A 14,757-nucleotide genomic window follows, 5' to 3' on the forward strand; every position below is an offset into this window, starting at 1 on the left:
TTGTATTATTGTTGTAAGCAGAAAGGCAGGGTACAAATTTAATTGTTGATATCTTCATTGTCCAAGCTGGAAAGAGATTTTTAAAAAGATGTTCAACAGCATGTTGCCCATAACACAAAACAAATACGTAAAAATAAAAATCTTTGCACAAGAAACCAGAAACCAGCTTGTGAGTCATTTGGGCTGCTGGAAGACAAGGGAATTCACGGCTTGGTGAAAAACAGATAAAACGATTACAGAGAAACTGAATGAATTCTTTGCATCTATCTTCACTTCAAAAAATGTAGCACTGATATCAGCACCACAGCTGGTATCTCAGGAGTTGATGAAAATAGTAGTGACATTGGTATTGACAAATTGAGAAGAAACAAACCACCAGGTCCAGATTGTATCCATCTGAGGGTTTAAAATAACTGAAATGTGAAATTGCTTATCTTCTAACAAAATAGCATGTCTCTAAGATTGGCCATGATTGGGAAATGGACAAGATAAGAGTTTCTTAAAATGTGCTTTATAGAGGATGTAAATAACTGCAACCCTTTAATCCATGTTAAATCACAATTAATCAACATTAATCCTTAAACATTATTTAATATGAGAGCTAGTTTGGTCTAGTGGTTAAGGTGCTGGGCTAGAAACCAGAAGTCTGTGAGTTCTAGTCCCGCCTTAGGCATGAAAGCTGGCTGGGTGACCTTGGGCCAGTCACTCTCTGTCAGCCGAACTCGGTGCAACGTAGACTAGCCTCCTTGTGGTGCACCCTGTGCAACATGACTTGTCATGGCTAAATGGTCTACACATCTGGATGCTGGACCTCACAAGGATTTCCCAGCAAGAAAAAGCAGCATGAACACCACTGCTATGCCATGCAATTAATAATAATAATAATAATAATAATAATAATAATACAAGATTATGAAGTGTATGGCTAACTGTGCTGAAGAAGAATCAATAGACTTTTGCAAAGATAAGCCCTATCTGATTAGCCTTCTAGAGTTCTGTGAGAATGTTAAAATATGTGGACCAGATGATCTGGTAAATATGATCCACTTCAACTTTAAAAGCTGTTTAACAGTGTCCTCACCAAAGATTCCGAAGCAGTTGTGGGATTAAAAGAACATATTGTCAGTGCTCTAAAAAGATGGCTACCAGAGGGCTTGACTATTTACAAAATGCTTGCCACAGCTGAAGAAAATCAGGAAAACAATCACAAGGAAAACAATCACAAGGAAAACAATTTGCTTTTTGGAGGAAATTCACTTCTACAGACAGATCTTATCAGAACTGATGGATACATTTCCAAACAAAGCACTGGACAGAAGGCCTTTCCTTCCTTCCTCCCTTCCTCCCTCCCTCCCTCCCTCCTTTCCTTCCTTCCTTCCTTCCTTCCTTCCTTCCTTCCTTCCTTCCTTCCTTCCTTCCTTCCTTCCTTCCTTCCTTCCTTCCTATTAAAAGGTATTTTGTAAACCTTAGAATCTGGAATCATTCAATGAAGCTGAATTGGGAAAAACTCATAAACGCTCATGTTAAATGTGAAATTCAGTACTATAAAGTGTAATGAAATCCATCCATGCGGACACCTTTAAAATTTATAGAGGTAAAGGCATTATTTGGGATGGATAGAATGCTACCTATGATCTGATTGAACATAACTCCTTTTATTTGGATTTTCTTTTGAATAGATACAGCATGTCTCCCTTGAGTGAGAAATCCACATGGATGCAAAACTCCTTATCTACAAGAATGTTTGACTTTTTTTTTCTTTTTCAAAAGTATATTCCATTTCATAAAATTTAATAAGAATTGGTTTTAAAAAAAGGCAGCAACTTTTGGAACATTTTTCAGCTATTCAGAAGAAATGAGATTTCAAAATTCCCTACCAATTTTGTGGATGGAGAAATTAGTTGGATGTTCACCAAGGCAGGGCTTCTTCACCTTTTCACGCCATGGACTCCTTTGAGAGGCTAATGAAACCTATGGATCTTTTCTCAGAAAAATGTATTTAAATGCATAATATAAAAGGTATAAACAGGGCTGACTTTGGGCTCATGGACCCTATGAAATCTATATGTGGGCCTATGGACCCCAGGTTAAGAACCCCTGCTGTAAGGGAATAAGAAATTATCAGGGACAGAAGCACCACTACCTAAAAAGTCCAATATTAGGTCTCATATTTTCCTTTAGAATTTGATTGAAATGTAGGATACAAGTGAATTGGTTGATTACAACAAAAAATGATTGTAAAATGAAACATGAAATATTAACATGTGCCTATTGCACTCATAAGTGCAAGAGCAATATGCTTTATCTACAAGAATGTTTCACTTTTTTTCTTTTTCAAAAGTATATTCCATTTCATAAAATTTAATAAGAATTGGTTAAAAAAAAGGCAGCAACCTTTGGAACATTTTTCAGCCAGGCACTAGATTTAACTGCTCAGCCTACAAAAAATAGGCTGCTAATATCAAGAGAGAGAGAGAGAGAGAGAAATAATGACGATGATTCTGATCATGACTTTTTTTTAAAAAAAAGTTCTATGCAAGTTGCAAAAACCTGCTTATTTTTTTTTATTTCTATGGAAAATTTTAAAATATTTTATAAAATTTGAAATAATCTCCTTAGTCATTTTTTCCTGTAGATTATATCATAGATGTCAGTTGGTTTGGACTACCAGTGTCTTGGACAGTTACTCCACTTTCTCTTTGGCAGAATGTCTAAAACCATTTGAAAGAAAACACCCAGTTTTGCCTTGAACACTGGGCATTTTGTTTTGAATGCTTGGAATAATTTGATATTTTGTACATTCCTGTTTTTATGTGTGAATGGTCTAATCATTTATTTCTAAGGTGTAAAATTGTTTGACGATGAAAGAGCAAAGTATTTCCTTTAAAATAATTACTAATAGTAATTACTATATTCCACAATACATAGGAAAGAGTTGCTTAAATAATATCTGCCAAGGACAACTCTCTACCCCCACCCCCCAAATATCTTGTTGCTCATAGATGTACTTGTACTGAAGTGCATCCAATTTAACTTGTCCCATAGAGATAAGAAGTTGAAAAACAAATCACTGCCTTTTGCTCTTCTACAAGAATAAGTAACTTAAGTGTCAACCAATTAAGACAGAACATGTGTCACATCTGCCAGTCCAGTATGGGAAGCATTCAAGAAAATCTGTCAACTGGTTTATCAGCTGATGGTCTCACATGAACCTTTTCCCTTCATCTCTGTTCAAAAAAGACTAATAATTAAACAAGTTATTTTGGACCTTCCAAAGAGTTTGTCTCTTTTCAGTCCCATTGGTCTAGTGGCTAAGAAAGATTTTTCTGAATGTGGCTTAACTTCTGATGTGAACAGTTTCTCTTATTAATCATTACTGCAAAAATAAATATTTACTGAAAAGTCTGTGGACCTCCCTGTCAAATGCATGCATTAGTAATTGAGAATATAGATACAGAAAAGAAGAAAGAAACCCAGCACTGAGTTTGATGACAGGATGAGTGTAGGGTGGTAACAAATCAGCACCTTATATTCAAATTATATATATTTTCTGATGTGTGCAGAATATTTCATTGTCCTGAATGTATACCAAGGGTACAGTGAAAACCAACACTGGATAGCTGCAATAGCCAAAGTGCCAAATTTTATTCTGTATGTTTCTACTATACCTATTCAACTTAAGGGAAAATAACTTTTTTTTTTCAAAACAAAACAAAACAAAACTTCTCATAGGTGTAATGCAGGTTAATTAAATTTAGCCATGTCTGGTTAAGGGGTCTAAGGGAGCTATGAAATGGAATTTCAAACTTGCCAACTAATGGAAGTTATTTAAAAAAAAGGTTGTGCAGTTATATTAGTGAGAAACTACTATTGTTCTACCACCAACTACTGCAACTAAATGCCAAAAGGAAACATCAGGAAGAAAGAAATCCCCTTGGACTTTTTATATCAGAAGGCATGGACACCCAGGGAGGCTTATGGTGAGCTGTGTAGCACAAAACTACAATACCCATTACTTTGGAACAAAAAGCTCAGAAAAGAATTTGTAAACAAAATTCTAAGAATGAGGTAGAAAATCCAAAGCCTGTTTTGCAAACTCATTTTTCAAGAAACTGGACTAGGTAGTATATGTTCTAGTGAAATGGTATCACAGAATATTAACTAATGGTTATACCTACTTTGGTTCACAACCATGAGAGCATAAAATAGTGGTGACTGGATTGAACAGATTACACATATAGATTTCACTTGAACTAGTCAAGGGATGAGCAATATGTGAGTCTCTGCTGTACTATGCTTCCTACTAACCCTGATTATGGGCCATGGCACAGCAGTCACCTGTAGCGGCATACAAGAACTGAAAGTGTGTTTTGTTTCATGCATGAAACAAACACATTGTGGTTGGAAGTTCAATCAGACCAGTGGGTGGGTTGTGGTCCAGCTGAACTGAAGCCAGGAACACTTGATTGTTCCATCTTTCACCTGAGAAAAAACCAGCAAGGTCTTATGGGCAAAGAAGGCTAGGCTAGTGCATCTTGCCACTCTTTTTCCTCCTCTTCCACATGGCCTTTCTACCAGCCCATACATTGAATTCTTTAGTGCCTTGCTAAAAAATTACTATTATTGTCACACATGAATTCAAGCCCAGCCCACCTGACCAGCCAACTCACACCTCTTGCCAATTTTCCTAATACCTTTCTTTGCTGTAGTCATTGCAACCTTTGGTCAGCAGGTTACAAGGGGGAGGCAAACTGCAAGTGCTGTCATGCCTGCCATCATTCCTGCTCCTCCCCCTCAACTAGGATATCTCAGGGAATGCTCCTCTCCCACCTCCTTCTGCACCAACTGGCTGTCCTGGCCAACATGCCCTGGGGATGCAGTCTGATGATGCTACTTCAGCCATCCCTTCACCACTGGCTGGCCAAAGCTTATCGGCATGTCCTAGAGGAGCTCCTGGCCCAGGGATTCCAAGCTGCACCTTGCTTGAGTCCCATTGATGCATGCTGAAGGTTCAAGGCCATCCAAATTGCTACAGATTGGATGGCATACTTGCTTTGGTGAAGTGAATCAGATTGCCTCCAGTGGCCTGAACTGCTGTTACTTTATGGATATATAACATAATTGCTCTTCTCAACTGTCTCACGATTTCCCCCCTGCCCCTTTAACCAATTATCTGCATTCATTTTTAGGATCACAGTGATCTATTACTGGTCAACTTAAGTTACAAAGAGAGATTCCACTGCTAATGCCTCCAAAAGACATACCTTTTGAATCTGCCATTTGTTTCAGTTTGCTGATAAAACTATTTTGTACTTGATAGATGGGCTGCAAGACAAACATTTCCATGGAGATAAGACGATTTGGAACTGGAGGAAAGAAACCTAATTGCCAGATATGTTTCATTAATGAGTCTGATAACCTTTTGTCCAGCAGGAGATTTTCACAAGAACACAGATAATGTTCCTGCTAATCAGTGAATCACTATAGGGTATCTTGCCTTATTTCTCACTGTCTCATGGAAAGATAGAAAAGTCATATGATGTATATAATCTAGTTTTCACACAATTCATTTTGTAAACAATGGGAACAAAACTGCACTTCACTGAAGACATACATATTTTTACAAAACATGTATTTGTAAAACAAAAATTTGATATTGCACAGTTACTGATCTCACTCATCACTAATTCAAGGCAAAAACCCTAATTTCTGTCCACCATGTTCAAATCATGTTATAATTCTTTGAATAATTCTGTAGGGACACTGATTTTGTTTAAATCTATGGATTAAGTAGAAAGTAAAATGAGTAATCCATTGCAGTAATTGAAGTTTTATAAAGTATATGAAAACCATTATAACTGTTTTTCATTAGCGGCCGATACATATTTCTGCAGGGAGAGAGAACCACTTAACATGGTCCAACTCAAGCATCTAATGGGCACAGATGGTTTCCTGAATGCACTTGAGGATTCTTGCACCTTGTCCATCAGTGATACTGATGAAGCCTTTGATGAACTGTTGAATATGGAGACAGCTTAGGTGTTTAAATGCTATTGGTCCAAAACATTCTTCTTTATTTCAAAGATAAAAAAATCTCCATGATTTACTAAGGTCTGAGAGTGATAAAGAGGACAAGACTGGACAATAGTTGTCCAGGGCTATTGGGTCCAACTATGGTTTCTTCAGAGAGGATACCCAAAAGTCTCCTTTAGGGCTAAAAGGACTACTTTTACAAGGAAACTAACACCACCACTTCGACCCAATCACAGGTCACCTGCCAGGCAGCTTTAACCATCCAGGAAGGGCCTGGACCTAACAACAGATGGCTGTGCTAATAGAGAAGAGAATCCTATCTACTTCTTCAGGAGTCACAACATCAAACTCAGTTTGGCTTTTGATGAATATTTGGCTTACCAAACATTTAATTCTTGCTCTCTCTCTTGGAAAAAAACTGTAAGATGAAAATGGTGGGACACACAAGGAACTGGTCATAAACCTCAAATGAAAGCTTTTCAAGAAAGCACAATATTATGTATTGCAGTTGCAGTGAAAGAAACAGAAATGCCCAGCTTTGCATTCTTCTATTATATTCAACTTGCATAAGAATAAGAGAAAGGAATACACATGATTTTAAACATTTTTATTTGTAACAGTATTACATGGTGTCTTACAGAAATCAATGGAAAATCTCTAAAAATTTCTTCTTATGAATGCATTATACATAAGGGGAAAGAAGATGTTCAACAAATGTTAACAAATGGTTTTCCTCTGAGGTAAAGTTAAAGTAGATCTAGAAATGTACTGTAAAACAGTCATTTTCATCTTTCTTCTATTAAAAAACAAACACGTGAGAACACAAAAATCAAACAAATCAAAGTAGAGAGTAAACAACTTTGCAAAGAATGTGCCCAGTACATTATTCAATCATAGATTTCATCAGGCAATTGAATGACGACAATGAATCAAAATATTGTAATAACATAAGAATCAAGAAACTATTGGAAATAGGACAGGATGGGGATGGAATTCCCTGGTTTAAAGTTTAAAGTGACAAGCTTAGTGCTAGTGAAGAATAAGCAGGGTTCCTGTAGATATATTTCCTATCTACAATACTTGTATAGTGCAGGCTTCCATATTGTTTTTCTTCTAGATTATGGTAAAAAGGAATAATCTAATGTTGGATAAGTTAATTATGGGACGTCTTATCTCAAGAAAAGCCTTGTGGTTTGTATGGAGCAAATTTCCTTATGAATTCTAAGTCTGAAATCTCAGTTTTATTTCTTTTTATAGATACATACTGTATTGGTTAAGTAGACTTCTCCTATCTTGATAAGTCCTTTGGAACCCAGTAACACCAACCATCATCAATGAACTGAATGAAAGTCCACACCATCCTACAAATACCTGTGAATGAATATTTGAAATTCTGTATGTTTGTATTTCAATATTTCTAGATAAAACCTTAGTTTAGAAAGATCTTACTACTGACCATAAATCAATATTTCAAAGGTTTTTTATAAAGAAATGTCCTTTCAAATGATGTCATCTTCTTGCTTAGGTCCAAAACAAACAAACTTAAGATGTATATGTTGCAAAAGAGATAGCTTTTTGCATTTTTATTCTGATGCAAATTTGCCACAGAGATCCTGACAATGACTACAACATGGATGAATATTTTGGGCTGGGAGAGGACATGTGCAGGCCCAGGCCATCTTCACCTTTCACAGATGTATGGTAAGCAAGTTAAAGTTAAATTAAATTGATTTCCAGGTTGGATAAAAACAGGCTGGGGAAAGGGGAAATGAAAAAAAAAATGACTGGGGTTTAAGAAAAATGTTAATTTTTGTTTTGGGCACAACTACTTGCTGCTTTAATCGGACTCATTTTTGCCTTTGTTCCTCTCTCACATCACCACTCATGTTTGGAAAAATTCACATGGAGTCTTTTACTGAAAGAAAGTTGCACACCAAAGGACTACAGAAAGGAAATGACTGGAAAAGTACATTAGATCTGCACTGATATTAAAGCCTATAGTTCATTGACTGTTCAACACACATTTTGCTTCAGTACCTACTTCGAAAAAACCAACTGGAAATATTAAGTTCAGTTTCAATATCACCAAATCACCAGTTTTCAGCTACTCTTGTAAAATGCTTTAATCATTAAAATGCATGAAATATAACTCCAGGCCTATACAATCAAAGGAGAAAACAAGCATATTGGTATTTTGATTTTAAAAACAAAATCTGCATAATCCTTGAAACAAGTCATCATTTGAATTATTTAACTCTTCTTTTTTTAGTGCTAAACCACTAAAGTTCAATATATTGTAATCTGCATAGGAACATCAGGAAAACATATCTGACCTGTATAACAATTCTCTGTAGGGCAAAAATATATAGATTCTTTATGCAAATCATGTGCGAAGAATAGAAACCAAACACTGCACTTTTCTTTCATAAATATATTAAAAAAAAAACAGTTTTAAAAAACTTGCTTCTGTGGTGTGTAAACAGCTTTTATTAAATTAGGAAATGGGTATGAAATGTGATTTTTCTCCAAAAATGTAAAGTAGGTAATAATAGTTATGTTATAAAAGCAAGATCATAGGATTACGGGATCTCCATCAACCTAGCTAGTTTCAGGCAACAAAATTGCTGTTGGGAAATGCACTTAAGCTTTAGCCCACTAACTATAAGTATGTGAAAACAAAACCAAACAAACGTGATACAAGGACCACAAAATGGGGGTTTCCACGCTTTCGAAATACCATCATTTACTACCTTCCCTACTGCGTGATGGCATCATGAAAAAAAAATCTCCTAACATTTATATTTACAAAACAAAACAAAACCTGGCAATTTTCATTTGGACTCTTTAAAGCCATTTCCCCTTAAACATTGAAAGAGTTTTAACAGTAAGATTTTTTTTCTTTAAATTTCAAGTTATAAAATAAAAATCCCATTTGAATTTTTCTGATGTACAAAAAGTGATAAAGATGAACAATTTGATCGCAGAATAAGTTCATTATTTCAAAATTCATGCCATCTCCATCCTGTTATTAAAGTCCAACCGAATCAAATCCAGATGTAGAAGTATTTGGCAAACAGTTTTTTCCTCTTCAAAAATGGCACACAGAGAAGAAAAAAACACTTGTCTGCATAGCATCACAGCAGCAAGATATCAAAGAAATAAAAAATATCCTTTACTGATCTTTTGTTTCAAGAGTTCCCTAGGAAATAACACACAGTCTGTTTTTCCATCAAAAGATCCGATGTCCTTCTCTTCTCATAGCAGTAGTATTCAAAACAGAAAAGCAGCATTTCATCTCTTTGTTATACTGAAAATTAAAAGGTCCATTTGGCAACATATTCAATCAAAATAGATGATTGGTGGAATGGGATTCCATGACTTCAAGTTAAGAATTATTTTCACTGGAGGCATTCTGCTGCTAGTGTCTGTCACCAGTTTTTAAGTAACGGAGGGGAAACGAAACACTTGAATACTTTTCTTTCATATATGCTGTTATAGGCTGGCATAATGGGTGAAAATGCAGAAGGATCAGTTTGTGATGGCAGTAAAAAAGTGACCATATCCTCAGATGTGTGGCTGTGTAGCTCAATAACCGGTGACTGTGATGTGTTTGTTTTCTCTGTGTTTCTGTACTATAAAACAACGAGTTGTGATCTAATAGATTTGGATCACCTATTTTCATTATGTGGAGTCTTAGAAACAACAAAAGGTGACAAGAAGAAAAGGTGTTTGGATAGTTCAAAGTTGCAGGAATGCAGATGGGCATTTTTTCCTCTAGGAAAGTAGGATTTTAAAAACTAAGAAAAAGAAAAGCAATGTTCTGCCAAGCAGAGTCGCCAAAACATCTTGTTCGTTGAATTAATCCAGTGATGTGATTATCCTTGATCAACTGGGATAACTAAATATTAATAATAATAATAGGAGGAGGAGAGGAGGAGGAGCCAAAGGCCTGTCAAGACTGTAGCTTTCATTTGAGTCTTGAAGTGCCACGAGTGTGGGTCAATGCTATTTCTTAGGTCTTAGGTCTGTTGATCTGGGCATAGAGTGGTTCTCTTTCCTAGGAACAATAGAAAGAGAGAATGAATAGAGATATTTCTAGTCATTTGAATGTGAACAGCAGACCACAGGACATAGCTAGAGTTGGATATAAACACACACACGCACACACACAAACTGTCTCTCTCTCTCTCACACAATCCTATAGTTTTGAATTATGATAATATCCAAAAAGACATTTTTAAAAAAAAACAAAAAACCAATCACTCTAGACTACTGGTATTTGTTAAAAACTCAGTTGCAGGAATAAATTGTTTTCCTAGACTCAGTATAATATTTAACATTTTAAACTATGTGCTTTCATGCTAATATATTGTTGGTATTAGATTTAAAATTATTCCATCCTATCTTTTTCACCCAGGTTTACAATACAAGCATGATTTATTGAGTTCAGAATGATGTCTAAAACAAGGCTGACACACAAAATATTTGTTTGTTTGTTTGTTTGTTTGTTCAATAAATGTGTAGGCAGCCCATCTCATATACAGTACATGACTCTGGGCAGCTAACAGTTAAAACAGAGTAAAAAACAATAAAAACAACCAGAATTAAAAACAGAATAAATATCTCATTAGAATTCCAAAATACAATATAAATTCAAGACTTCAGTAATTTTAACTCTGATGTTTCAAAACTATGATAGACGAAGTGCATTACAAATGTTGGCAAGTATTGATTATGCAAATGTCAAGCAATGTGAAGAAGTTTTAATGAACGTGAAGCAGCAATATACAATTTGGTAAATCGTTACAGTAAACTAAAATCAGTATCTCATTATCTTAGGAAATCTTAGTGCAATGCAGAGAACATACCCTAAGCCAGACTTCTAGATAAATTGGATTTGGGTTTCTATAATTGCTGGCAACCATGCTAGCCTTGGAGTTATGAGAAAGTCCAATGCATCTGGAAGGTACCTGGTTGTGGGAAGCTGTTCTAAGATACAGCACTGACAGGTTTGGTCCCATCTGGTTTTAGTAATTTATTAATGCAAGCAGTGAAGATTCTGGAGAACTTGGAAGCTTACTCACAATTTTTTTTTTTAAAGAGTATCTGTCATTTGGATTTTTTTTTCTGATGCAATGCAAGTCCTATTTTTCTGTGTATAGTTGCATAAATCCTGTTCGCTTATTCTTTAAGAATTTCTACTGATGATAATACAGTACTTCTCTTCTTGAGTAGACTTGTGCTTTCTGAGCTGTAATCTAAACAACCTATGAGTAGGTACAAGGGTAGCAAATTTTGCATCTCACTCACATCTTTCAATAATAAACAAGATACACTTATTAAATCCAATCTTTATGAATCTACAAACTAATAAGGAATAGTGAATCACTGCACAGAGAGTATTTGAATAGAGGTACTTGTCCAAGACAGCAAGTAGTAATCTCCTTTATAGATTTTGCTTACAGACTTCGCTTACAGACAAAAAAAACCCCTGGCCACTTTACTAAAGTACTAAAAGAAATTGGATTTTGCCTCTTTAAGTGCTCTTCTACTCTTTTCTGGGATAATCTCAATTTTATCCCATAGAACAAGATTTTCAGACTGTGTTCCGCAGAACCTGAGGGCTCCAGGAGAACTTAATTGTGTTCCATGATAGACTAAAAGGGGAAAAAATGTTCACTCAAGCATGACCAATTTTCTATTACTAAAGTTTTGTGTCTTGATGAGGGGTACAGGAAGTTTTCTTTTTAACTAACAGGTTCAATGGCCTGAAAATGTTTGAAAACCCCTGTCCTGGAACAAAGGTTTCATTATTTCTCCCCCTCCCCAAAAAAGATCCAATTAACTCTTCTCCATGCAAACAGTTCTTGATGAATACAGCTTTAGAAGCAAGTAGAAACTGTCAAAAATTATTGTTCAGAATGTTGCTGAACAATGTTAATATATAGATGGAAATAACTGTGATTATAGAAGATCTGTCCACTAGATCAGCATATTGTAAAATGTTATTAAACATCAATATTAATAAACTTAGAAAAATGACACTATAATTGTGTTTGACATTTAGGAAGTTCCAAAGAGTAAAATTAAAGTTTTCATCTTTTCCAAAAGTAAGAATTGCCAATAAACTGTAAAATAGAAAAACCATATTAATACTAACCAATTTGTTCAGTAGCTCTGTGTTACAGTAAATGCAGATTCAAATAAGACACTGGAGGAAAATATTAAACAAAATTGAACATGGAAAAATTATTCCAGAGTATCAGTTGATTTTTATGTTCAAAATTTAATATTCTTCATAGCTTTTGCAAGAAACGTATTTCCTAACAAATCTCTGCTACTATGATCACATACTCCATTGTCACGTCTGTCTGGCATAAATAAGAAACATTTCTCTTTTTTCAAGTTTTCCTCTGCCTCTCATTATTTTTCCTAAGGTATCAGCCTCAAAACGATAATTCAAAACTTTTATACTGGTTGGCTTTCAAACTAGTGAACATGTTGCATTCACTATTATTATTCCAAGGAAATTCTACTTAAGCAACTTAAATAGATAATGGATGTGATGTATCTGATCTGCTTATACTAGTACTCTTTATTAAGATAAAGGACATGTATACTGTAGGATAGATGGATTTTTCTTACTAATGTAACGAGAATGGCAGAATAGATTTATATAATGAACTTAAAGTTGCAGTTCTCCAAAGGATTGTCCATGTTTATGCAGATATTTAGCAGAATGTTCTCCTTCTGGCTGGTTGAAAAATAAGCTGAAAATAAGCTGAGAAAATAAGTCTTCTACTGTATTTCCTAATCACCCAGTCAGAAGGAAAATATTTCACAGCAGAGAAAGGAGATAAGGAAGCTCAAGGGAATAGCACCTCTGTCTAAAAGAGGAAGTATCTTTTTACAGTCCATATTCTCCTAAAGAGCTTGATACAATGGCAGCCCTTTCCTATATTTTCGTAGTAAAGGGATCTTGCTTTATGTAGTGGTTAATTAAGTATTTTTATAGATGCGGAGGTGGGCAATTAGGGAGGCTGCGGAGACAAAGATAGGAAAAAATACACTACAAGCTTTAAAAAGAAATTAAAGCTTTTTCTCAGAAGGGAAGAAAGCTTTGGAGAAATTAGAAACTTTGGAACAGTATTACTTTTATGATTAACTTTGTTTAACCAGTACAACTCCTCTAACAGGTTCACAGACAAGTAAAGTAAAAGACTAGAGTCTATCCTACAGGTGACAAGCCTTCTTTCAGTAAGAAAAACCAGGTCTAAAGATGTGTAATAGTATCATAGATTTTATCTTCTTTCTCTGCCTAGTGGCAGTTTTAGCAGTAGCTAATGAAAAAATATCAAGGACGCACTCTAACGGTGGGTGCTAATTACTGCTGGGGTCCAGGTCTTACGTTAAAAATCCTGATAGGATCTGACACACAAAATGTGAAGATCTCCCATATTATAAAACTCTTGCTTTGGCTTGATGGACAAAAGAATAAAATGCTGCATATTTTTCATGATGGCTATAAATATGCAGGATAAACTTTAGATGAAACAAGAACATGTTAAGAAACAATAAAAGCATACAATTGTTATATGGTGTGCCATACAATGAATTAGAAATTGATAATGTTATCCAAGAACAGCTCTTGTAATTTCGGTGCATGTATTCAGACAACTTTCCCAGCTTCTGCTTTGAAAAACAAACCAAGGGAAAGATTTCATTTATGAGTAGATTCCAGATTTGGCTATAAGAGATCTGTTGTTATTTTTTAAAAGGATAGCTGTGGAATCCAAGCTGCAAAGCTTCTGTTTAAGACTGTAAGTAGAGAAGAGTAAAACAATCTAGGAATTGGCAACTGATAAAGCACCCAATTACTAAAAATACCCAAAGATTTTAAGATACTAAAAGAAAAGAAATGCTAATAACATTGAAAATACATGACATTAAGGATTATCAGGTGTAAACAGATAGAATGAGTATAAACAAGATCACAAACAACGTGGAGCAAATCTAAAACCAAATGGGGAATGACAGTTTATTCTTGCACGTAAATTATCATAAAGTTGTTAGGAAACTGGAAGTTTGATCTAGAGTGTCTCTTCCATGAACAGAAAGTCTACTTTCCTCTACAGAAAGAACCAGGATCCAATAGATGTGAGGAAGTATTTATTTCTTGATACTCACTGTGTTTCCCAAGACCACTCCCTCATTATTCATAAAAATCCCAACCTCCAGGCAAGCTCTTTATCAGCCCAAGAAGGCTGCAAAAAGGTAGCATACAAGGAGCAGGCAGACCTGGCATGTATTACCAAGACCTGGCTGGGCCCGGAAGGAGGGGTACCCCTTTTGGAGATGGGACTGGCCGGGTTTACGGTATGGCACCAGCCGAGACTCCAGGGCAGGGGAAGAGGGGTGGCTGTTGTCATCCAGGAATCTCTAGTGGCCTTCAGGGGCACTGATCCACAAGTGGCTGGTTGTGAGACCCCGTTTTTCAAGTTGGGCTCTGAGAACAGTTGGGAGTGTTGCTGCTGGACCAGCCTCCCTGCTGCATGGCAACCTCCCTGCCTGAGTTGCTGGAGGCTGTCTCAGGGTTGGCAGTGGAGTTCCCCAGACTTATGGTTCTGGGGGACTTCAACCTGCCATCCCTGGGGTGTGCCTTGGAGGTGGCTCGGGAGTTCATGGCCACCATGGTGGCCATGGGCCTGTCCCAGATTATTCGGG

The 14,757-nt window shown here is 36.0% G+C and overlaps 1 protein-coding gene across 2 annotated transcripts in view; it reads right to left on the reverse strand.

The window, feature by feature from the left end:
- Positions 1-6,625: 6,625 nt before the first annotated feature.
- DAB1 (DAB adaptor protein 1) overlaps positions 6,626-14,757 on the reverse strand; it is a 269,541-nt gene continuing 261,409 nt past the window's right edge. The window contains exons 17-18 of one of the 2 annotated variants that reach the window (XM_063298018.1): positions 12,194-12,244; positions 6,626-10,090 (exon numbers count right to left, since the gene is read on the reverse strand). Coding sequence is in view for 1 of the 2 variants with exons in the window: in XM_063298017.1 (XP_063154087.1) it covers positions 10,046-10,090 (45 nt within the window). In the remaining variant the exon portion in view is untranslated. The remainder of the gene's footprint in view (positions 10,091-12,193; positions 12,245-14,757) is intronic. The other variant, XM_063298017.1, reaches the window with a different exon arrangement.

This window comes from Candoia aspera, chromosome 3 (assembly GCF_035149785.1).
Source record: "Candoia aspera isolate rCanAsp1 chromosome 3, rCanAsp1.hap2, whole genome shotgun sequence".
Lineage (NCBI taxonomy): Eukaryota > Metazoa > Chordata > Lepidosauria > Squamata > Boidae > Candoia > Candoia aspera.